This window comes from Propithecus coquereli, unplaced genomic scaffold (assembly GCF_000956105.1).
Source record: "Propithecus coquereli isolate 6110/MARCELLA unplaced genomic scaffold, Pcoq_1.0 Scaffold65, whole genome shotgun sequence".
Classification (NCBI taxonomy): domain Eukaryota; kingdom Metazoa; phylum Chordata; class Mammalia; order Primates; family Indriidae; genus Propithecus; species Propithecus coquereli.
In genome coordinates this window covers 2,473,784-2,500,525 of record NW_012152507.1, presented here as the reverse complement: position 1 = coordinate 2,500,525, position 26,742 = coordinate 2,473,784, and the positions used below count along the sequence as shown (strand labels likewise).

Below are 26,742 nucleotides of genomic sequence, written 5' to 3'. Positions count from 1 at the left end.
CCACACTTTTTCCTCATCTTTCTGTTTCTGCTTAACCCTTTCTCCTCCCCTTCCTTTTGCTATGTAGCCCTTCCCCACCTCTCGTGCACGGTGGGACACTATCAGCAAATACTGCATTTGTTCAATAAATATGTTCCATCCCATTGTCTTACCTTTGAAATTAAGAAGGCTTCTATAGACTTTTCTAGAGAGAAGAAAATCGATTGGACAAAGTTGCTTTTTTCACTTCAGTACGAACTTTTGTGCACTGTTCTTTGGGACAATTGCCCTAAATAGAAAACTTTTTCTTGTGGCTCCACCAATCTTGCTGTTAAAAATCATTGAAATTTCATTTCCACAAATTTCTTGAAGGAGTGACTTGGCTTTATTATTTTTAACTCCTGATTGTTTGTCTTAGTTCATTCGTGTCACTAAAGCAAAAATACTTGAGACTGAGTAATTTATAAACAATAAAAATTTATTTCTCACAGTTATGGAGGTTGGGAAGTCCACAAATAAGGTGCCAATAGATTCGGTGTCTGGTGAGGGCGGCTCTCTGCTTCTAGGGCTGTGCCTTGCTGTGTCCTGGAGGGAATGAACATGGCAGAGGGATGCAAGGGCCAAACTCACCCACCTCCAGCCCTTTTATAAGGGCCCTAATTCGATCCATTAGGGCTCTGCTCTCATGACATAATCACCTCCCGCCGGTCTCACCTCTTAACACTATCACATTGGTGATTAAGTGTCAACATATGCATTTCGGGGGACACATTCAGACCATACCATTGCTGCTGCTTTTCATTGTTGCAGGAAACATTGCTGCCAGTTTGCCAACTGGCTGCCTCCTTCCCTTCCTTCACACCCTCCCTTCCCCAGTTCTTTGTGCAGAGCATCGCAGTGAGGGAGGGGCTTGGATCGCACTCACCTCTCTCTCTCAGAAGGGGTCAGGAGCCCTGTACTTGGCTGGGGACTGGGCTCCTGCCTGCTCAGGAATCACAGGGAGCTAACACTTTGGAGGCATCAGCCTTAACACTCACTGCTTCTAGGCAACAGACGTAAAAAAGTAGTAAGACAAAATGATCTGCTGTCACCCTTTACCCAAACAATAGTCTAGGAACATTTCTAGATCAGCAATTAACTCTGTTCACGTTCTTTCGATTCAGTAATTATCAAGTAGGAATACTGCCTTTTTATGGCCCCTTCTTATAAGTGAGGAACCTGATCATTTACTGGAATTAAACAATATCTTTAAGTTTATACCCAAAACGTCCTTGTATGAAGCAATGATAGCTCACTGAAGGTTTTCTGTCTTCTGTAATATTTAACCATCCGAGGTCCATATACCATCAAATGTCCAAATCTCCAGAGATTAGTATTAAAGTCTACACAGCCTACAAATAGGAGGCTTGATATTTAAAAAAAAAAAAAAAAGTTTCACTAGAAAATGTTGTTCTTTTGTATCCTTTCTATATGTGCAGAAATTCTGAAGCAGTGAAGGCTCTAAGACTAGAATGCCTAGGTTAAAATACTAGAATCCTGTTTCTAGTGAAGTTAGACTTTCCTTCCAAAAAAATTTCTTGGAATAAGTAGATCACTGTAGTCTAGTCGAGAACTAGAGCCTGCTCCTTTATCAAGGACATATATAAACTTCCTTACCAAAGCCTAGAATCAAAAAATTTGGTTTACTAAATCTAAAAATGTTCAATGAATTTCTACGAGATGGGCCTCTGGGAGAAGGGCCTTCCAGTAGGAGTAGGTGCCGGTAGTACTCGTGTATTTGCCTACACGAAAGCCCCCAGTGTCAGTGTATATCATATACGGTGAACTGTTACTCTTCTTTAATCTTCAGGTTGCCGCGTGCGTTCCTTGCTTTAGTTTAGTGTGGAGTATCTAGTCACATATCTCAGGGACACGAGTGCCTCACGTGATGCAATAAGCAGAGGCCTGAAAAGTTGCTTAGAAATCACTTTTTTAAAGTGAATTATATTGTTACTGGCCTGCCTGGGGAAATTCGCAATTCAAGGAATACTAAGATTAAACCTTTGGCCAAGCCAAAACATTTGTGTAATGTGATTTATCACCGATACCCCAAATTTCACTTTCTCTAAAATCTGAATTTTCACAGTGGGTTATAAAGCTGCATGATTTCTTTCCTCTACTGAAAAAACATATATCCTCGTACCCAAAAGAAACTGCTAACTCTCTCTCTATAGATAGATAGATAGATACATGTGTGTGTATCTGTAAATCTTCAATACAAAGGAATGTTTTAAAAAATACTACATATATGGTAAGAAAAATAAATTTTTTTCCAGACTTCTAGGACTGTCAGTGGTAAATTATGGTTGCCATGTAACCAGGCCCCTTCTAAATTTTTGGATTGTCACGGGTTGTTCTGATCTGTGTAGTATCCATTAAAGTCAGTGCAAATTGTGATGCTGAAGTCCAAGAGCAGTTCTGTGAAAACATATCCCTTCTAGAACATCCGTTAAGGTGACAAACAACACACTGAATTCGGTTTTAACTGTTACTAGAATTGACCATGCAAAATTAATAGAGAATAGACGAATGTCATAGAGACCGGTGGGACACCAGTCTCTGTAACGCGGTAGTCCTGTGGAGGAAACCACAGCAGCGTTCTCAAGCACTTCCTAGACCCAATGGCTGAGTTATACCCTGGTTGTAAATGAATTATGTCAATGCTATAAAAATAAACAGACATCAGAGCCGCAACTAGCAAAATGGTCCTCCTATAGGCATATCTTGTTTGTCGGTTAAGGAAAAATCTAGTAAGACTGAAAAAAATTAAACAGTAAACTGGAATAATTTGAATGTTCAAATCAAGGTCATTTTTATTCTAATTAAGGTTTGAAAGGAATAAAAAAACTATTTCTGCGTGCTGTTTCTCAGGAAAATAACAAGCCTGAGACGTGGACCATCTGTTACACTGACCATGTAACAAGATGTTAGATTTATTCAAACATAATGATGTGGTTTGCAGTATGAGATGTAAGGTCTGGTCTTTCAGATCTACTGTGATTATGTCGTGCACCACACTACTTAAGTTATTTAACTCTCTCTTGTGAGACTGGCCCTATTGCTGCCTGCATTCTGACAGTGCAACACACACACATACACACATTCCTAGAGGCAGTTATTGAAAGTCATAAATAGCATGTTAGCAAAAATATTTATGGAGAGGCCTATTCTTGAGATTCCAGAGACTTGAGGAAGGTCAGCCCTGATCGAGCAGCACTTTGTTTTGTTTATAACTACAAACAAAAGAACAGGTCAGAGTCTGTGAAATCCGTTGGATTTACCTGTTCCTGTTTGCTGCCGGGTATTTATTTGCCACTCACGTAATTGTGGACTCATGTATCATACAAAACTCAGTCATAGAAGGATAAGCAACCTACTGTACAGGGAGGGGACAGACACAGACCTTCCAAATGGTGAGAGTTGCCTACTGTTTAATACGAGGGCTAATGGGAAATATCTCAGAGGTTTCTTTTTGTAGTTCCTTCTTAAATAAAGTGATGTCTTCCATACCTAAAAGGTGTTTAGTTGACAGGATGCAGTTTAGTGCAATATTACTAAAGGATCTTAAGGGAAAAAATGTCATTGTACTTTTCCTAGTTTCCCATAGGTGGAAGAGTTGGGAACCTCTTGTGCTTTGGCATTTATAAAATCAGCCAATGTGAAAGGAGTACATTTGTTAAATGTGAATTCATGGAAGGAGAAAGGATTGATAAAGGTAGTTCTATTTTGCCTTCCTCTTAAGGAGGCCAAAACTACAACAAGCAGATCTTTGAGGAACTGTTCTTGAGTGGCTTTTTGAAATCATGGTTTATTAAAGAATTTTTACCCTTTCTGCTTTCAAAAACCATTTGGTGCAACTTGCAATAAAAACATAGCTCCAGTAAGACTAAAAATCTATCAAGATACAAAAAGGCAAGTTGGAAAATAGAAGAGAAGAGAGATATTTTATATGTTATAAAAGAGGAAATAATGAAATGCCTGAACCCTAAGACAAGTTACATAGTCAAACAGAAATCTTAGTTTCTTAATCGCTAGCAAAGTATAGCAGGTAAGATAATGGGTTACAGAGATTCTTTTTTTTTTTTAATTTTCAAAACATTTTTAGTTACGATAAAATACACATAACATAAAATTTACCATTTTAACCCTTTTAAGTGTACTGTTCAGTAGTAGTATTATCACATTGTCATGCAACCAATCTCCAGAACTTTTTTATCTTGTAAAACTGAAACTCTATACCCACTAAATGATAATTTGCCATTCTCACCTCTCCCCAGCCCCTGGTAACCACCATTCAACTTTCTGTGTCTGTGAATTTGACTAGTCTAGATTCCTCATATAAGTGAAATCATGCAGTATTTGTGTTTTTGTGACTGGCATATTTCACATAGCATAATATCACGAAGCTTCATCCATGTTGTAGCATGTGTCGGAATTTCCTTTCTTTTTAAGGCTGACCAATTTTCCATTGTATGTATTTAGCACTTTTTGTTTATCCATTTATCTGTCAGTGGATGTTTGGGTTGGCTATTGTGAAGAATAGTGCTGTGAACATGGATGTTCGATTATCTCTTCAATACCCTGCTTTTAATTCTTGCAGAGATTCTTTAAGTAGAAGTTAGCATAAGAAAGAAGCTTTTTCCAGGTCCAAAGTTCAAGTGCAGCATATCACATGTGTCCTCATAAGGATGATGAGTAACAAAAACTGGAATTCATCCTTAGCAGCTGTCTCGCAGAGATGCAAGAGATGCATCTTCCACAAAGGGCTGTTTCTTGGGGCAGAGTTCAGTGAAGGCATTGTTGTTAAATAATATCTCTAGAAAATGCACTGCCTTAGAGGCCTGCCTGTGTGATTTTCCAGTGATCTGGCTGAATGTTGGGGTAACAGTCAGGAAACCATGAAAGAGTGAGTGGTAGGCATGCCCTTAAAGCTAGCCTCCTGAAAGGTGAACTCATCTGAGCCCTTGACAAGATCAATGCGAGGCAGTTTAGAATGGAGGTTGCTGATGAGAACCTAGAATGGTTGGATGGGAAGTTCCAACCGTCCCACGGATTTAGACGCTAAAAGATGGAAGAGGCTTGCTTGTGCTCTCAACTGTGGTAGATGGCCACCACATGAGGTGTCCATGAAGGTGTTCTGACTGATACTTAGAGCTTCCAAGTTCTGCAGGTGCCTGTAGCCTGGAATGCTTTGTAGTCTGGGCTTATCAAATATTGACTTCTAGCAAAGTAGAACATGAATATGATTCTAGGATTGCATTTAGTTTAGAGTAATTTTTAAAATCAGCTGCTGCCAGATGGACCTCCAGGTAACTGAATGACTTAGCTCTTTGATTTTTTTAAGTAGTGCCTTGGTAAGTCATTACCTGAATACCAAAACAGGAGTGTTCCCTCTGACAACCATTGGCCAATAGGTTCAATGGACTATTTTCATAATGCGAAATAGGGCAACACTGTTGACCCGTAAAGATAGCAGATAGCATGGGTCTTGTAGGTAAAAAAGTTGTTCAGAATGTTTAGGTACTAAGTAATTTAATTAGCCAGCATCCAGGTAATTTAAATTGTGAATGCCCTACCCACTCTCATTTTAATGGGGCTTTTTCTAATTCCCACTATTATTTGTGAATTAAACCCTATTTCTAATCCAAAATTCTCTCAAAAATAAGGAAAAAATATTTTCTAACTCCTGATTATTCACTTTTGTTCCAAGTGAAACAGATTTGGAGAAGTTAGATGATTTTAATTTAATATTTTAAAACTATTTCCAAATGATCATATGATTTTAGTTTAATATAATGGATGTTCTAAGAGAAGACCAGATGAAGTTATAGCTACAAATAAAATTGGTTTCCTAGTTTGACAAAATTTCAAGTTTATGAAACAATTAAAATGTTTCTTTAAAAATATTTTGGAACTGTTGTTTTCATCGATTTTAACCCAAGCTCCTTAGAATTGGAATTGAGTCTCTAGGCCCACTTTGGCTGTTGTATATATTTATCCAAAAGTAGAGTTTATGCTTTTCCTACAAATGAGATATTTAGATATGGATGATATGTGCAAAAACATTAGTGCCCATGGTTCAGAAGTAGAGGCTAGCACCTGTCATTTATTCAGATCTGATGTTCACTTTAATACAGGGATGTTTCCTACCTCAATAAACTCTTACCGTCTTTATATTAGTCCACTGATCAAGGGTGACTTTCGGTCATGCATTTACTTTTGTTTTATAGAAGCATTATATAAACTTGCTTTTCTTTCCCAAAGTAGTCAGTATATTTTTACATTATTCTATTCAAAATGAGGTAAAATTATAAAATGAATAAAAGCATGTAATAAAGAGTATTTCTGTGAAGTAATATTACTAAATTAATACCAGTAGCATGCCCAAAAGATTGCCCTTATTTCAACTTCTTCGGATGTACATTTCTGTATAGTTAATCTAATTATGCAAAAATGATGGGATGTAGAATGTATTTTCAAGATGGCCTATTTTCTTGAAATTTCAATCTATATTGAGTACTCAGTACTCTTCATTTAGAGAACTCAATTTCATGCAGTAGAAACAGCAGTGGAATTCAAAAACAAAATCTTACCACGTGATGGGGAGCAAAGGATAAACAAATGAGTGACTGTAATAACAAAACATATGAGGCACTGAATATCTCTTTATAGTTGCATGACTCTGGAAAAAAGAGCTAAAAACTATTACTCGGGCCAGCAGCATGGAGAGAGGAAAAGGCATGGGTTTCGAAGTAAAACAGCTGGGTTTGCTTCCTGGCTTCATCATGTACCTAAAATTCCTCGTCATGAACGTGAAGATAATGCCTCACAGGGCGTTGTGCGAATTAGCAAGAAGAAATTTAGCTGTGGTGTATGGTAGGTAATCCATACATGGTAGCCATGAAGACTGGGAGGTTATTTAAGTAACAGCTCATAAAAGAGTTAAAAAGAGACGCTATTCATACTGAAGTGGCAAGAAATCCTTTCTTTGGGTATGTTGTCACACATTAACATTCTAATCTGTTTTCAAGTAGAATCTGAGGTCTCTCTTTGACCTTTAATCTGTGTGTGGATGTTTTGTTAACACATCTGGTAACAGAAACACTTTGACATGGAGGTATTTAGTCTCATGTTCTACTCTAGGCAAGTCACTTTCACCTTCTGAAAATCTGCATTACCTCTGGTTTTTTCCTAGATTTACAATCCTATATATAGAAATAATAAAATAATAATAATATTATATTGTTTTCCTGAAAAGTCATTTTAAGAGTTTGATTTTTTCTTGGTTTGTTTCAACCAAAGTGATCATTGGTCTCTTGAGAAGCATTTCTTTTTTTAATTTCAGAATATTGCAGGAGTACAAACGTTTTGGTTATATGAATTGCTTTTATACAGTTTGAGTCAAAAATATAAGTGTGTCCATCACCCAGATAGTGTGTATTGTACCCGTTAGGTGTGAATTTACCCATCCCCACCTCCCCCTCCCACCTGCTTGATTTCTGTTGAATTTTACTTCCATATTTGTACAAGTGTTGATCTATTAGTCCAATTTAGGGAGTACATGTGGTGTTTGTTTTTCTGTTCTTGTGATACTTCACTTAAAAGGATGGTCTCCAGTTCCATCCAGGTTGTTAGAAAAGTTATTAGTTCACCATTTTTTGTGGCTGGGTAATACTCAATGGTATACATACACCACATTTTATTAATCCACTCATGTATTGATGGACACTTGGGTTGTTTCCACATCTTGCAATTGTGAATTGTGCTGCTTATGAACATTTGAGTGCAAGTGTCTTTCTTATATAATGTCTTTTTTTCCTTTGGGTAAATACCCAGTAGTGGGAGTGCTGTATCAAATGGTAGATCTACTTTTAGTTCTTCGAGGTATCTCCATACTACTTTCCATGGAGGCCGTATTAGTTTGCAGTCCCACCATGTGTAAATGTTCCTTTCTCTCTGCATCCATGCCACCATCTGTTGTTTTGGGACTTTTTGATAAAAGCCATTCTCACTGGAGTTAGGTGATATCTCATTGTGGTTTTGATTTGCATTTCCCTGACGATTAATGATGTTGAGCATTTTTTCATATGTTCATTAGCCATTAGTTTATCTTCTTTTGAGAAGCTTCTGTTCATGTCTTTTGCCCACTTTTTAATGGGGTTGTTTGATGTTTTCTTGCTGATTTGGTTGAGTTCTTTGTAGATTGTGGTTATCAGCCCTTTATCAGATGTATAGCATGCAAATCTTTCCTCCCATTCTGTAGGTTGTCTGTTCGCTCTATTGATGTTTCCTTGGCTTTGCAAAAGCTCTCTAATTTAATCATGTCCCATTTATTTAATTTTGTTATTGCTGTGATTGCTTTTGGGGTTGTCTTCATAAGTTCTTTGCCTAGGTTGATATGTAAGAGTTTTTCTAACTTCTTCTCCTATAATTCTTATAGTTTCATGCCTTAGGTTTGAGTCTTTTTTAGTATAAATTCAAGAACTTTCATGTAATTGGTTCGTACATCCTTGAAAGATTGAAATTATTGTTAGTATTGTAATTTTACATATGATAAGCCTGAGTCTCAGAAGCTACACAGTTATAGGATCACAAGGCCAGCACGCTGAAGGGCTGATGGGCCGTGCATCTCTAGGCCCTGCTGTGGCAAAGTCAATGATGCTAGCTTAAGGAAACAAATGTATATGAGAGCACTTTTAAAACTGCAGAGTGTCAAATGCATATTGTGTTATTTTTTATTTTTTTTGGAGACAGAGTCTCACTCTGTCACCTGGGATACAGTACAGTGGCATCATCATAGCTCACTGCAACCTCAAACTCCTAGGCTCAAGCAATCCTCTTGCCTCAGCCTCCCGAGTAGCTGGGACTACAGGCCTGTACCACAACACCTGGCTAATTTTTTCTGTTTTTGGTAGAGACAAGATCTCAGAACTCCTGAGCTCAAGTGATCCTCCCACTTCGACCTCCCAGAGTGCTAGGATTACAGGCGTGAGCCACTGTACCCAGCCTCATGTTGTGTTACGTTCCTTGGGTATCCACTTTACCTCATGTTGCAATCTAAATCTTTATCTCTCTCTTTTTCTGGACATGTTTTGAAAACTTCACAAATGCCATATCTAATTTTCTGGCCACTTGATAATCTTACTTTTTGTAAATTGCCAGTAGATCATTCTGCATAAATCCACAGCTCTGCAAAGATTTCACTATCTGTTAACAAGGACAGTAAAACTCAACCATCTAGCCAGTATGGCAAGGAAACTGAAAGAAATAAGAGACGCAAACCTGCGCCACATCAAATGTGGAGTCTAAATTTAGACTGTATAAGTCTTGCAAAAAAAACATTTAACCTGAGAAACGAGCATAAAATCTGCTCTAGAACAAGTGAAATGCTTACACCTGTGACAGTTATACATGCTAAAACTATCTCCATAGCCCCTTCCACAAGCCAGTACCCATGGGATTTGCCCAGAAGACAATGCATGCCAAAACAATACATGTTGGACATGCACATTGGCATCCCAAAAATATTGAATAAAAAAAACTGAAAGAAACTATAAAATAAACATGTTTAAAATATATAGAGACGTGAAGTGATATAATAACCATAAAGGATGAAATCTGTGGAAAACAGCAGAAGTATTTGAAAAACAACAGAGCATTTCTAAGCTCAACATGAAAAATATTGCCCTTAAAATTAAAACACTGTGGATAATAAACAGTTTATTAGACACAGCCAAAGAAAAAAGTATTTAATTGGAAAATAGATCTGAGAAAATCACCTGGAATGCAGTACAGACAGATAAAAAGAAAATAGGAAAGGGAGATTAATGTGGAAGACACAATGAGAAGGTCCAACACATTGCTTAATAGGAGTTCAAAAAGGAAAAATAACAGGAATGGAATAGGGGTGATATTTGAAGAAACAATGGCTAAAAACATTTTAGAACTGAAGGAATACTTACATCTTCAAATTGAATAAGGACATTGAGTTCTGAACAGGAGAAATAAAAATCAGTCTGCACCTAGGTACATCATAATGAAACTACAGGCATTAAATAAATAGAGAAAAAAGTTTAAAGTTACCAGAGAGAAAATACAGGTTACCTATGGGAGACCGACAATTAGACTAATAGGAAATTCCCCAAAAGCCACACGTAAGGCCCAGGTATAGTGGAATACTATCTTCAAAGTACCGAAGGAAATTACCTGCCAAGCTAGAAATCTATACCTTTTTAACCTACCATTCAAGAATGAAGGTGAAATAAAGACATTTTCAGACAAAATGAGACCAGAAGACTTGCACATTTAGCAACTGACCATTAAAAGAATTACTAAAAAAATATTCTTAAATAAATAAAAAATTGAATTCAGAGGAGTGAAGTGCAAGATCTGATGGTGGTCAGAGAAACACATGGGTAAATCTAAACAGACGTGGAGTGTGTATGTACGAGACAGACAAACTGTTTTGAAAAAATTGAATTTTAAATACTAAAGAACAGTAACAGGGAAGATGGGAAGAGCAGACTAAAGATAAAGGATTATGAATATTTTCTGTTTCTCATGGGAAAGCTATTAATTAACTTTAGATCTCTAAGAATGCAAGTCCATAACTTAAGAATTAGTATTTAAAGTATAAAAATATAATGTATACCTTGTAAATCCAGTAAGGGGAGGAGGGCAGTTAAAAAGCTGCATCAATCCAGTAAAAAGAAGGAAAGTACAAAGAAAGGAAAGAGGAAGGAAAGAAAGTTAAAATGGTAGGGAAAATCCAAATATATGAGTAATCAGGGTAAATGAAAACAGATTAAACTGAGCTGTTAAAATACAGAGATTCTCAGATTTTTTTAACCTAGCGTTTTGCTGTTTATAAAATACATGTGTGAGATATAATTATGTGGGAAGTTTGAAACTAAGGGATTAAAAGAAAGAGGGGGTGATGCCAGTAAAGTTCGAAAGAGAGCAAGAAAAAGAGACAGAAAGAGAAAAGAACAATGTTAAGATTAGACAAAATTTTTAGACAAAAAAAAAAATGAATAAAAACAGTGCTACGTAGTGACAGAAGGAAAAATCACCAAAGAAGAAACCCAAATGGTCAACATTTGGAAAAAGTGTTGAGCCTACTGGTGATGATGGAAATGAGAATAAAAGCAATGATGCGCCTCCCCTTCAACCCTCATCAGATGGAAGAAAATTTAAATCGGATAATGGCAAGCACTGGTGGGGACTTGGAGGAAGGGCAGTCTCAAGCCCTGCTGGCGGGAGTGGAAGCAGAGGTCGTGCACAAATCTATGACTCCGCAGGTCTGTTTCTATTCTGCATCGTATAGAAACGCACAAGGGTGTTCCTTGGTCGTCATTTGCAATCGCAATAAGGAGGAAACCACCCAAATGTCCATAAGTAGTGGAACAGATAAGTAAATTCTGATATATTCAAACAAATGAAGCTTGAAGCAGTTAAAATGAATTAATTTAGTGTTACCTGTAAAAAATAGACACAGCTCAGATTTACACGTTGCATAAAAATAAGTTTGCAGAAGGATGTGCATATCTAATTTCAAATTTACATAAAACAAAGCAGTCCTGTATGCTGTTTTTATAGATACATACATGTGTGGCAAAATACACACATCTGAGAAGAAATGATCATCACCCAAAATGGGTGGTTCCCTTCTTAAGGGAGGAAGAGATGGACGGGACCTGGGAGGAGACGGAGTGGGCCTTAACTCTGCCATGTTGAAATTTTAAAAAGCTGAAGCACACATGGCACAAATATTATCATTTGCTAACGTTGTCAATTCCGGATGGTAGAACAATAGGCTCCAGCGATTATTTTGTGTGCGTGCTTGAAATATTTCCTTAATTAAAAATGGCTTCTAGCTTATTGTGGCAGAGAAAAGACATACAATGCAGAGAAAAGTGCGCTGTGTTTCATTATGGCTTCCCCATAACTGGCGTTTGGAGTTGAGATGCGAGAGATTTCTGCCACTTCAGGGGAGCCCAGCAGTGCACCCTGGAAGAGGTATCATGATGTTGCTTTCCTGCGTCCGCCTTAGAAATGGGTCAGCCATCATGACCTCTGTTTCTGTTTCTTTGGCCTTTGTCAAGTCCTGTCCCATTTTTCACTAATAGTCTCTTTTTTACTTTTTATAGTCTGGTCATTATAAACCAGTAGTTCCCCAGGGCCTCCCAAAAGGTTTACTATAATACTTTGAGGAAAAACATCTAAAAAACAAAGTGATGCCTTGTTTCTCAAGGAAAGAGAAAATAATGACTTCTGTTGTTATATAATGTGGATTTTTATGGAAACATTTGGATGATGGGGGGAGAGGACTGGTTGGTTGTGTGTGGAAACATTTGTATATATTGTGCCAAACTCCCATATCTTGTTCTCACTTTATCTGAGAGATTCCATTGTTGCAAATAGTTAACAAACATGTTCCACGACCTCTGTAAGGAAGGCCTGTGCGGAAATAAGATAGACCATTGCTCTTCTATGTTCCTAGCCATCTAGTCCAGCCCTTTCCAAATAGTAAGTGCTTGATATCTGTGGCCGAAAAGGAACAAGGCTTGGCCCCAAATCACAGCAGCAACTTCGCTTTATAGATGATCTCACTATAACATACACCACATTACTCTTGACATGAAATGAAATCATGGCACATTTTGAAAAGATTGGTTTCAGCACTTCTGATACATTCTTACAGGGTACTAGTAAATGACCCAGCAGTGCTGGTCTAGAAGCAATTTGCCAATCACTAGGAAAGGCCTCTAACTTGTCTTTAAAACACACATCTGCTCCATGTTGAAGCCAAAAGGAAAATTCTGACTCAGATCGCGTATTAAGCTGCCTCGGGCTGCCAGTCTGGGTTTGATAATGAATCTTGCATTCTCAGACGTTTTCTTCTTTTCCTCTGCAGAGAGAAGATGCATCAGTCTGCCATGTATGAACTATGCCAGGGGATGCACCAAATCAGCCTTCAGTTCGTTCGACTGCAGCTCACCTTTGAAGAATACTCCATCATGAAAGTTTTGCTGCTACTAAGCACAAGTAAGTTGACGTCCACTCTGACACCTTTTCCTACATTGTCAGATCACTTTCCCTGTAGGAGAGTAGCCTATTTATACTGTTCAAGTGGTTGGTACCAAAAAGAAAAAAGAAATGGGAGGAAGGTCTTGGCCTTTGAGGAACTAGGTTACTTGCAGAGAATGAAGTTTGGGGCATATAGAAAGGGCATATCCCTTCATTCCTTCATCCACGCATAACCACTAAATATTTATTAATTGTCTGTTATTTGTATGGTAGGACTGGGTAGTTCAGCAAACACAAGGGTTAATGAAGCACAGTCTCTAACTTCTACTATACTATAAGACAAGTTCAAAGACATCTTTAATACATGCGGAAAGTGATTATTTGCTTATTTACTATGATAGGAGTAAGGAATGTCATGGTGGCTCAGTTCTGGGGACCTGGGAGGGAAACATGGTGCAGCTGACCTTGGTGGGCTTTGCTAGGGCTGTATATGGGACACGAGGTGTGCCGTGGCAGCGCCGTCAGGGAACAGTGTGAGTGTGGGCACGTGGGAAAGCATGTTTAGGCAGTAGTGTGTAGTTTGGGGGTGCGGGGAGGGCTGCTTGTGCCTTTTATTTTTCAATTTTTATTTTATTGATGTATTCATTTAATTTCTCAAGGTACATCGTTATGTGGGGAATAAGTTTGGGATGTAGATTGGACCAGAATATTCAATGCCTATTGAAGAAGTCTGGACTTTATTAGGTAGGCAGGGGTGTGCAACATGGAAGGCTTTTGAGCGGTGGGATGACACGGTCACAACTGTATTTTATGGCTTTGAGGACGCATCTGGCAGTGGAATGGATTTAAGGGGAGGGAGAAGGAAAGGAGAGAGACAGATACAGATCTTAGCCTGACTGAAAGCACAGAGACCTGCTGGGAGGCTGTTGAAATCATGACGACAGGTACCTTGATGGTCAGGAGCAAGTGGACTCGAGGCATTGCAGACTTGGCCTTGGCACCTGCCCACAAGGGGAAACAAAAGTGCTGCGGGTCGGAAGCAACACAGGTTTTGAGCACAGAGAAATGACCAGCACAGTAGCACTGCCATTAATAGAAATACGTAAATGTCGAGACTTGGAGCAGAATTTGCGGCATGTAAGATGAGTTCTGTTTTGAATGGGTTGATTTATTGATGCCAACTCTGTATCCTCATAGAGCTGGCCAAAAGATGGGGAAGATTTGGGACTGGAACACAGAAGACAAGTTTGGGCATTGAGATATAATCTGAAGTCATCCTTATAGAAAACCATAGCGTAAACTCCAATGGTGAGTGGGGTACAGAAAGAAGAGGAAAGAGCCAGTTGAGCTATGTGAAAGGAGGGTGGCCGAGGCTGAAGGTCCAGAGACAGAACTGTCGGAGAGGTAGAGAAACTGGGAGAGTGTGTGGTATTGGAAGCCAGGGGTTGAGGGTTTGCAAAAGGGGTGTGACTGATGAATGGCATGGCTTCCACAGAGAAGGTTGAGAACACTGACAGAAGGCCACTGGAGTTGACCACTGGTCACCAGGCAGGTGCCAGAATGCCAGGGACTTGCAGATTGATGGGAACTTTTCTAGGCTTCTGGAACCAAGTATCAGAGGAGAGAAGTTGATGGCATAAGGTGCCAGAGGAGACGAGAGAGGACAGGTTAGCCTTGGCAAGGATGTCGGGCACTTGTTCCTCAGACAACGGCACAGAAATTTTCAAACAGAGGGTAAAGAATTTGAGGAAGCTCCCACCAGATGAGGGCTAGACCCAGAATAATGACAGGAGACGGTATAGAGAGGAAAACTCTGAGCCAAGTGCTGTGGCCACTGAGGAACTGAGAAATGCTCCGGATGCCAAGAGCCAGCAAGAATGCCACGGCAGGTGGCATGGGTGTTAGAGGAGAGGCTGCCCCCTCATGACCTAGGAGCAAAAATGAGTGTCCATTCCATTCTCAGTGCTCGTCCTGGGTGCCTGAATCAGAGAGGTGGGAGAAGGGCGGTCTTCAGGAGAGTCATTTGGAGGCATCACTAGCCAAGGTGGGTGGTCAGGGCAGAATGGGGAAGAAGAAAGAGATGTTCCTTCCAGCAGAGGAGGACTGTGTCTGCGGAGAGTGAGGCTGAATCAAGCAGTGACCGGAGCAGGAAGAGGGGATGCAGTGGCAATGGGGCATAATCATCCTGCTTCACGTACGCTTAGCACCTTGCAATTTACAAAGGGTTTTTCCAAATATTATCTAATTTAATGCTTAAAATAACCCTGGGAAATGGATAGCCCCGTTCTAAAGTTGACAAAATGGAGGTTCCTAAGTGCGATCTGTTCAGTATCCTGTATGAGTTAGGACTCAAACCGAGGGCTTGGGACTTCACATCCAGTGCTGTTCCCGCTCTCCCAGGATGGCGGGTGGCACAGGATGGCAGCAGGGAGCGCAGAGTGTCCAGCAGGTAGAATCACAGATGCCGTGGTGGGTGGAGGGGGCACACCGGCAGCCCTGGTAGGGAGGTGGGGCCAGAAGTTCACAGCTGTGTTTTGTTTGGCCAGCACAGGTTTTTTGGGTTGCTTTTGGCCTTTTGTTTTATTTTATTTTCATTGAATTTGATTGCCCGGGGCAGGGCATGTTCTCTCCAGTTTGCCACAGGCCCCACCATTCCTCACTAATTACGCCCAGCCCGGTCTCCTGTAGCTTCTGTGTTTGCAAGCCCGCCTCTGCAGGGTCACCTCCCTGCCGCACTCGCATCAAGGTTGCTGACGTTCCTCATTTGTCCTTTCTGGGGTATAACTTTAGAACTATCAACTTTACATTCAGTGAAAGTGATTTCATTCCCCTTCCAAGCTAGGTGATTAACCATTACTGGTTAGAAAAATGTAAATTAAAAAAAAATTTAGATGGATGATAGCATTTAAATGAAAACATTTTTTTCTAAAAATGCTCGTGATACTAATTTTTTATAAAGTCTGACTACTCAGTCTTGATTGGTGTCTTATCCTTGCAACCTTTTACATACTCTTCAGCCTATAATAGATTCTGAAATCATTTTGAAACTACCTGAATTAATTTATTAGCTTCCAGGTAACTCAGTACTTTCAATTCCGATTTTTTTTTAAATGCAGAAAAAGCAAAATAAAAAGGCAGGAAAACATAGGTAAAGAATTTTATGAATCATAGAAATTGCAGGCTTTTAGTTTCTTAGCTAAGCTGTCACAGATTAGCTTCTTTTGCTAATAGAATGCATGAAAATGTTTCATCTTATTTAAGAGTATTACATTGCACACCTGATGTCCAGTGGATCCATAAAGTTTTTTAGTGATGACATCAAGAGAATCTCATGTTCTTTATGCTTACGGAGGAAAGCAGACAAACTTCCACCCTAGTCTCTTTGCTCCTCTCCAATCCATAGATTTTGGGTGATTTCCAGCAGCCCTGCTCCATTTAATAAGGAAATTCAGAAACTCTGGGCAGATCTCCAAAATTTAAGGTTTTGCTTAAGTCCTCTTTATTTGTGGGTTTGTTTCAACTTCTAGAAAAATCTGGGTGGGAAACTGGCACGATATATTTCAGTTACAGCAATAAAATGTAGGTAATAATACTTGACACAAGTTATAACCTTTAGAATTTTTGATAACACAACTATCAGACCTATGAATTGGGTTGATCTTAGCAGATGTACCAATTAGTATTGAAATTTAATAGTGAAATTGATTCACTCTATTCTACTGCTAGTTAGTTTTTTCATGTATAGGATGACATCCAAATAAGTATCTATATTGGAAAACTAAATGTTTATACAATTTTATAACTTAAAAAAAAGCTAATCTGGATGAGCAGTATAAGATGTTATTTGCAAATTTTCAGGTTCTTTTAGAAAGTTTTAAGTTTAATGTTAAAGTTTTGGTGGAAGATGGATCTATAGTGTTACTATTAACATCCTGGTTATTATCATCCTTTTTTTATACTTTTAAAACTAGGTTTGAATTTTAAGGGATAAAAACTGTTTGCTACATAATGGATAGCATTTAACTCTTAATGTGAATGTCAGATATTTAAAACCACAACTAATATTGTGGCAGCCTCAGGAATTTGTGCAGTTGCTATTAGGGATTTATTTATTCCTCCACAAAAATAGACTTAAATAAACCGCACATCAGCTTTGTGCAGTGGCAATATCATATTGTAGCCAGTGAGGTTTATCCGAGGTGTGATTATTGCTAATTGAAAACTTTTCCCAATATCCTGCCATGACGACTTGCAATATAGTCGGCATTGGCAATTTTTGACAGTCCCTACAGGGACTGAATTAAAAAAAATAATAAAACATAAACCACAAATCAAAAGCCTCAACAATTAAACTCAAGGAGATTATTAACATAATATTAGAAGCTAATTTGCAAGATAATCCATATCTTTTTATAGGATAACAGGGTTTATTTGGAAACAATGCTATGCCTGGCTCCCAGGGTTGCACATAACACCCAGAAACATACTTAGCCCCTCCAAAGTGCTGATGACCAAAGTAAATTATTATTTATACCAGTTATGAGAAATTAACAAATATGTATAATTAAGAAGTGAAGTAAGAGCATTTTCAAACTCAGAACGTTAATAAATCACAAGATGAATTTTCATTGTCTTTATCTCTTAAAAATAAAGTTCTAGGTGATTCTAGTTTTCAGAGTTAAAGCATAAACATAACTATTGGCCATAATGAAAAACAAACACGTAAGTAGATTTTCAAAGGGGATACCTCTGGCCCTTAACCTCTGCCCGACACCACCTCTGGAATGCACACTCGGGTGTATCCTTAAAGCATCTTCCTGTGTCCTGAGAAAAGCAGGTCACAGAAGTATTTGATATGCTTCCAGGTCCTGAATTACAAAATATTCTGTTTAAGTGAAAAATTTTCTTGTTTAAATATAAAAGGTAGTCGCTACATAAAAGAAGAAAACATAATCCTTAATTTTCTACTCATTGAAGATAAAAATGTGAACATGGTTCGTTCTCTTTGAAAGTTTAAAATTTTGCCTTCATGCACAGCCACAGTTGGTATCACACCACTGCAAACACAAACCAGTGCACAGACTCACCATGAGGCTGTTCTGGCAGGTCACGTGACAGCACCTCAGTGGTCATGTGATCCTGGAGCATTCAGCATCCTCCCCTTGCTAGATGATTGCCAGTTTCCCAGAGAGTCTTTGATACTTGAACTTGACTATGAAGATGTTGCTTTCTAATTCTAGCCCGAGCTTAGTTTGTCTGTGGGTCTCCAGTTGTCCTGGAAAATCAGTATATTTTCCTACTTCTGAGGTATTGGCAAGTCAGGATTCGTAAAACACTTGGATGACAGGCCACAGGCAGTGAAGCAGGCTTTGGAAACATACTACCCCTTCTCTGCCATTTATTTATTGTGTGCTTGGGCAAGTGACTCAACCTCCAGTTTCCTCATCTGTACGATGAGAATAATATAATGGTTATGAAATATATTGGTGTCAAGATTAAGTGAATTAGTATATGCAAAATGTATAGTAATACGCATCTAATAAATGGGAGTTATTTTCTTGTGTATGCATGTGTACAAGTGTTTGCCAATATGTAACTGCCATGTTTATTCATAATTGCAATTAATGGAAATTCAGTACCTAACCTCCAAATCAGCATGTGACCTTAACTGCTAAGATGCTAAAGTTGTTTTCTATCCTGGGAATTTACATGTCTGTATTCCTTAACACAGTTCCAAAGGACGGCCTCAAAAGCCAGGCTGCATTTGAAGAAATGAGGACAAATTACATCAAAGAACTGAGGAAGATGGTAACTAAGTGTCCCAACAATTCTGGGCAGAGCTGGCAGAGGTTCTACCAACTGACCAAGCTTCTGGACTCCATGCATGACGTGAGTAAAGCCCTGGTTCCTATTAAGTGAAGGATCGACAACCACACACGTAAAACTATTGACCACACAAAACTAGAGAGCTGAGAGTTTTCGGGGCTTTAGGAAGAATCAGGGTGAATTATCCAGAGGGAGACAGCAAGAGTTAAAAACTGATTAAGGAAATTTCTCTGCAAATAACCTTTGGAACAAACCTCATTCACAAGCAAAGGGTATGGCTCTGTGCCCTGGGCCAGGGAAGGCCCTCGGGTTTGCTACAGGTGTCAGATTGAGTTTCACATTTTTGCTTGCAATTTAGGAAATATTTGGTTAATAAAAATGTTTGCTTTAACATTACATAAATAGTGTCCATCTTCTACAACTGTTAATCTAATAACCCAATCTTTCAAAAAACATTATTAGTGGTTCAGGGCCAACTTGGATTGTCTCAATCTTTGCCAGATTTTGAATTCTATATTCATTATTCTTCATAGGAGTCACCTTTCTTGTCTTGGGTAAATACGGAAAGTGGATTTTGAGCTTTTTTTCTCATTTAATCAATTATAGATGTAGTCGAGGTGTTTGTTAGCAGTTTCTACAAAATATTGATTTGGATAACTTGCTTTGTGTGGCATTTAAAATATGCTTCTTGTTTCACTGCGCAAGCAGCTTCTCCGGTTCTGGCTCACGGAATGTTGTACACAGTCATGCTAATTTCGTTCTTCATATTTGTGAGGTTTCCATGCTTGCTTTTGGAGAATTTATTGCCCTCGTTTGGCCTATATGACTCGAATAATAAACTCTTTTTAAAAATATTTTTCTGTTGTTAATGAAAATGTTGACAAGCTTGAGGGCCAGTGTTAAAATAGTGTTACTGTTAAAGTAATGGTTCATCCTTTAGAAGTCCCTTCATGCCAGTGGAATGTTCTCTCTCTGGGATGCTAATGGCATAGGGTTGATTGATAAAAGAATGTCACTTGCCAGTGTTTTACACTGAGACCTTGTGCATATCATTGACCTTTGCTTTCTCTAAGCTTTTCATATGACAAGAGGCAAATTCCTGCAAGGTGAATTCAGTGATAAATGCTTTTGTTAATTATCAGTGGCTTAAAGAGCATGGTTTAGTAGAGAATATTAGAAAGAAGAGCTGATGGCAAGCAAGGCTTTGGGGAACACAGCAAATGATGCTCTCTGTGACTTACGTGAAAGGAAATGCAGGAAACTGGAGCAAAAGTTCTCCTACTCATTTTATGTTGAAACCACAAATCATCTGCATGAAATCACATAGCAGACTTACTTTCTTCTGTCAATTTTGTCGAAAGGTCTTTAGGACAGAATAGGAAGTGGGTTTGTGGTTTTTTCTCAAATTCGCTTATTTGTACAAGTAGGTAGGACAAAGCAGTATCAAAATTAGGATGTAACTATCATCACGACACGTGATAACAGATGACACATTTTGAAGCAATTTCCATGTAATGAGACTGACAAAAGAAGTTAAAGCCTGGTTTTTCCACTGCCTTCCAGCATCTGTGTACCTTCAGTGGCACAGCACAATGGAAACACTTAAGAGGCCATACCTAGTGGTCCATGGGTCAAAACCTCCTCCACTAGTTTGGTTTTTGTGCCAACACAGTGCTTGGCACAAGATAGGAATTCAGTGAATAGTTTTTGAATGGCTATATCATAAATACTGATTTTTCTACAAAATTTCCAAGAGCAAATTAGTGTCTTTTTGTTTTTTTTAATCGAGGTATAATTGATATAAATAAACTGAACAAATTTAAAGTGCACAATTTGATAAGTTTTGACATATGTATACACCTATGAAATTATCACCACAGTCAAGACAGCAAACATATCTATCACCCCGAGAGTTTCCTCCTGCCTTCCTTTCACCTTTCCTCCTGTTCCCCAATGACTCTCTATATTTCCTTCTGTAAATGGAGATTAGTTTGCATTTTCTCATGTTCCATATAAATGGAATAATGCAGCATGTAGTCTTTTTTCATCTGGCTTCCTTCACTTATGAAATTCACATGTTGAATTCCATCCATGCTATTGCATTTATCAGTAGTTTGCTGGGCTTTTTTTTTTTTTTTTTCCTGAGTAGAAGCCCGTTGTGTGGATAGTCCAAAATTCATTTGTGCAGTCACGACTTGATGGGCATTTGTGTTGTTTCTAGCTTGGGGGCTGTTACAAGTAAAGCTGTGCTGAACATTTACATATTAGTGCTAGTCTTTATACAGACATCTACCTTCTTTTTTCTTGGATGAATACCTTGTAGTGGAATGCCTGGTTAATATAGTAGGTGTATTTTCATTTTTACAAAACTGCCAAACTGTTTTACAAAATGGCTGGACAACTTCATATTCCCTTAAGAAGTGTATGAGAGTTCAGATTGCTCCACATCCTTCCTGACATTTGGCACAGCTAGTCTTCTTAGTTTTAGCCATTTTAAAAGCTGCGTAGTAGTATCTCATTGTGATTTTAATTTCCATTTTCCTAGTGATTAGTGAAGGTGCACATCTTGTCATGTGCTCATTTACCATCCTTACGTCATCTTGGGTGAAGTGTCTGTTCAGTTCCTTTGCTCCTTTCTCTTAATTAGATTGCTCGTTTTCTGATTGTAGAATCTTGAGAGTTCTTTATATATTCTAGCTATAAATCCTTTATCAGATATATGATTTGCAAGTATTTGTGGCTGATCTTTTCATTCTCTTAACAGTGTCTTCTCAAGAGTGGGAGTTTTTAATTTTAATGAAATCCAGTTGATGACTGCTTTCTTTTAGGGTTCATGTTTTCAGTGTTCTGAGAAGTCCTGTGTCACAAAGCCAGTGTCACAGAGCTTGTCTCTGTTTTCTTGTAGCATCACTGTCTTTCATTGATATCCATTGTCTTGGAAACCCATTATTTCATGGGTTTTTGTTTTTTTTTTTCCTGAGCATTTTGGTTTTTTCAAATGGAAGGGTAAATTCAGTTCATCTTACACCACTGTGGCTGGAAGAAGAATATACTTTTTGGGAACACTGGAATCATTTTAATTCTCAAACCTTTATTTTAAAGTGTCAAAAAATGTTTGATCTTATAGGTGGCCTAACAGAAGCATCTCGAATGCCCTATTTATATTCTTATTCCAGACAGAACATTGAAAAATGCATTGTAAGTCTAGAGGGATCTTTCTAACATTCACACTTACTCAGACTTGAGACTGCCTACAGCTTTTTCATTAGAGTGAATTAATGAATCAACATTTGCGGAATTTTCTTCAAGGGAACAAAGAGCTATACAACACGCTGGCTTTAGACGTAGAGCCTAGTTCTGGTTCACCTTGTGCAAAAGAGAGCATATGTTTCTAAGGGTCACACAATTAAGAACCCTTTGAATGTAGATCAAAGTTCTGCTTAAAGAGCGTGCATAGTATGCCAGCTCTCAGGACACATGTACACAGCTCTCAGGACACACGTGGATTTCTTCCACATGGTGCACATATGTGCTGGCAGAACAGTGCGAAGGTGGGTGAAGGGAACATTCTCTGAAAGAACAGGTTGACAGTTAAGTGTTTAAATTGGTCAGCAACTTTAATGAATCATAAGCCTTCTGAACATCAATCTTGCCTCAAAAAATATTTCAAAGAAAGCAGCTGTGGTTAAGGCTCCTAGGAGTAGATGTATTTTTGCATTGTAAATGTTTGGGTGTCATATGTAAAGCATATAGAATCCTTATTTTACTAGCGAGAACTGACAGTAGTAATTTTTTAGCTATTACTAGGAGTAGCGTTTACTTTCCTATGGGTGAAAGAAGTATATATCTGATGGATTTATTGCTAACTTCTATTCATTCTTAGAGATCAAGGGCTGTTTATGCTGTGGACAGCGTATAGCTGTGGTCCCCAACCCCAGGGTCACAGACTGGTACCAGTCTGTGGCCTGTTAGGAACGGGGCACACAGCAGGAAGTGAGCGGCGGGTGAGTGAGCAAAGCTTCATCTGTATTTGCAGCTGCTCCCCATCACTCACATCACCGCCTGAGTTCTACCTCCTGTCAGATCAGCGGGGCATTAGATTCTCATAGGAGCGTGAACCCTACTGTAAACTGTGCATATGAGGGATCTAGGCTGCACACTTCTTATGAGAATCTAATGCCTGATGATCTGACGTGGAGCTGAGGCGGTGATGCGAGCGCTGGGGAGCGGCTGCAAGTACAGATTATCATTAGCAGAGAGGTTTGACTGCACAGAGACCATAATAAATCAGTTGCTTGCAGACTCATATCAAAACCCGATCAGTGAGTAGCAAGTGACAATTAAGCTGCATCTGGTGGCAGGCTTTAAGTCAGAATCCCACACTTATTTTAGTCCACGCGTAGCCCACACGTTATTTTATTTACCACTTCCATCCGTGCCTCTTTCCCTCACTGTGCACTTGTCTCAGTCACAAGTTAACTCCAGCAAAAATGAGTAAAAAACAAACATCACTGGAGAGCTTCTTTTAAAAGGGGGAAAACCCCAATGATGAGACAGCAGAAGACTCTGAGACGGCCAACAGAATGAAAGCTGCATTTAAAAGAAAATACCCAGAGTCCTACTTAAATTACAAGTTCATTGCAACAGGTGATTCACATTCTCCAAGCCCACTTTGTATGATATGTGGTGACCAGCTATCCAATGAAGTCATGAGACCTTCAAAACTGCTTTGCTGCATGGAGACCAAGCACCCTGCATTAAAAGATGAACCTTTGGAGTTTTTCAAAAGAAAACAATATGAACACGAAAAACAGAAGCAATTATTGAAGGCCACCACTTCATCAAATGTGTCTGCACTGAAAGCATCATTCTTAGTGGCTACCACATTGCTAAAGCTAAGAAGCCCTTTACTGTTGGTGAAGAGTTGATCCTGCCTGCTGCTGAGGACATTTGCCATGAACTTTTAGGAAAGGCTACACTTCAAAAGGTGGCACATGTTCCTCTTCGGCTAGCACCATAACTAGACAAACTGACAAAATATCAGAGGATATTGAGGCACAATTGTTAGAGAGGATTAATGAGTCACCATGGTATACAGTCTAGGTCAATGAGTCTACCAGTGTTGACAACAAGGCAACAATGCTTGGTTTTATGCAATATATTTTTCAGGAGGACGTGCATCTGTTATGTGCACTTTTGTTGCCAACCAACAACACAACTACAGAACTATTCAAGTCTTTGAATGATTACATATCAGGAAAACTGAATTGGTGGTTTTGTGTCAGTCTGTGCACGGACAGAGCGGCTGCCATGATTGGACGGCTTTCTGGTTTCACTACTCAGGCCAAGGAGGTCTCTTCTGAATGTGAGTCCAGTGCAAGTGCAAACAGAGTGCCTGTCCTTAGGAATGTGATAAAGGATGATGCTCATCTCATTCAACAGATACTTGAGTATCTGAAAGTGCCAGGCAGTGTACTAGGGGGAAGAGACCCAAAGGCAGAGCAGCCAGGCAGCACCTGGAGGTCACAGGGCTCCAGGTGTGCCAAGAACTCTGGGGAGGTGAGCACACCATGAGTTGTGGGCTCACTGATATTTATTCCAAGTTGGCGCACCAAGCCTTGCAGAGAAGGTAGAGGAGACAGCTATGCTGGGCAGGGGTCATGGGAGACTTCCACAGGGCTGTCAGAGAATCCTTATTCAATGGCAGAAGAAACAAAGGCCCAGAGAGTGACTTCTCAAGGTTCCCAGGGAGCTGGTGACAACTGGAGCCTCCTGGACTCGCGGTTCAATGCTCCCGACACCGCCATCATGATGAGGGAGTACTTCCGGCTACCAAGCAGCTGCTCGTGTTTGGGCTGGGCCGCATTTTGGAGACCAGAAAACCAGCAGCATCCAGGAACATTAGAAGCAGCTGCACTGCTCTCCAGCTCTCGGTTGGATCCTCCCTGGCAGGTTCTGGAATGTGTCATTTCTGGGAGACGCAGGGTTACATCTCACCACAGTCAACCTGGTTTTGTATTACGATGTCCTGCGTATTTAGCAGTTCCCAAAACCAAATGTTAAGCTTGCCTCACCATAGAAGCGGAGCAGGCTTGGCGTTGGAGGCTTTTGTTCCTGCCTGCGATGGCTAAACCCAGACGAGAACCTACCCCTTGGCTGGGCAGGCATCGGTGTGTCACTGCGACGCCATGCTCTGCACGACAGAAGGAGAGGCTCTGAGAACGCTGCTGCTGAACAGCCGCTTGCTGCGCCTCCAGAGGGACTGAATGCTGGACAGCTGACGTGGCCCTTTGCTAGCCAGGCCCTGGGTGCCAACACTTCCTTGTCCGAGAGGGCACGGCGGGTGTTATGAGGAACAGAGATCTGGTGGTGCAGTAAATACTACACGTGCACACTGCGGAGACTTCGTTCCTTAGGTGAAAGGGCGTTAAGTATCAGTGACATCATAACCAACAAAAGAGAGATTGCTGCACGCAGCCAAGACTATTAACAAATTGTTCTGAGATTCTCGTTGCTCATGTAATTAGTGGCTGCGTTAGCATCCGGCTGTGGTAGTGGCAATTTCCATCCTGATCACACTATAGGTGGCTTAGAGATAGACACAAACCTAGTTTAAGCCTTTCTTACCGCACGCTGAAGAACACAAGCTGCAAGTGTGGCTCATCCTACCGTCCACTTGGGCAGCCGGCTCACTTTCACGTTTGGTTCTGTTTTACGTCTTTCTAGTCAAGAAAAGTTTCTGTGCAGAAAAATCTCTAAGGACAAAACAGGAGCCTGCCACGAAAACGTAGCTACAGACAACAGAAAGAGCGTGGCCTGTGGTGCTACCTCGCCCTTTCTTTCCGTCACCTTGGCACTTATTTAAAGTTTCTTCACCTGTACAATGTCAATAATACCCATCTTATAGGAGCTGGGGGAAGTGAATGGAGTAGCACAGGTACTTAGGCATCTACTGTGTCGCAGACACTGAGCAAATGTGCACCCTCTCTTCCTGCTGCTCAGGTGACAACGAAAGAGAGTATTTGGTTTGTATCTGCACTAGTACCCAGCGCTGGCAATACCACGTGTGTGTGTGTGTGTGTGTGTGTGTGTGTGTGTGTGTGTAAGAGAAATCGAGGATTCAAAGCCACATTCTATCTTGCTGAGCTGAACAACTATTCAGTACAATTGTTAACAGTGTGACACTGCCTTCTTCTTTGACAGGACCATGACTAAATAAGGCTCTAAATAAAGGAGGAGGTGTTTATTGCAGAGTCAGCTAAGTGAACAAAGCCTGTTCTTCCAAGGCCCCAGGGGAGAGGGGAGGACCCAAACTATGCAAAGAACCAACTCCTCTTGAAAAGGAAATCTTCATAAGTGAAGATTTCAAATTAAATGAGTAATTGACATGGAAGATCTTTCTCTGTGTCTAGTTGGTGAAACCAGTGGAACAATTATTAACTGTTTATAGTATCTCTTTTTATTTTTTTAAATTTTTTTTTAATTTCAAAAAATTTAGGGGATAAAAGTGTTTTTTGTTGTGAGAATAAATTGTACCTTGCTAAAGTCAGGGCTTTCAGTGTACCCATCACCAGAATGGTGTACTTTGTACTCGATAGGTAGCTTTTTATCCCTCACCCCCTCCCACCCTCTCCCTTTATTAGTTTCCAGTGTCCATTACTGATCTTTATGACCATATAGATCTTTCCTTTAGCTCCCACTTACAAGGGAGAACATGTGGTATCTGTTTTTTATTCCTGAGATACTTCACTTAGGATAATGGTCTCCAGTTCTATCCAAGTTGCTGCTGCAAAAGACATTATTTCATTCCTTTTTGTGGCTGAGTAGTACTCTGACCATGGTATACAGTCTAGGTCAATGAGTCTACCA

At 39.6% G+C, this 26,742-nt stretch overlaps 1 protein-coding gene across 1 annotated transcript in view; it reads left to right on the top strand.

Annotated features, from left to right (window-relative positions):
- The window catches only part of NR3C2 (nuclear receptor subfamily 3, group C, member 2), a 402,236-nt gene that overhangs the window by 360,305 nt on the left and 15,189 nt on the right, over positions 1-26,742 (top strand). Inside the window, exons 7-8 of the mRNA XM_012660035.1 lie at positions 12,935-13,065; positions 18,779-18,936. Of these exons, the coding sequence (XP_012515489.1) occupies positions 12,935-13,065; positions 18,779-18,936 (289 nt within the window). The remainder of the gene's footprint in view (positions 1-12,934; positions 13,066-18,778; positions 18,937-26,742) is intronic.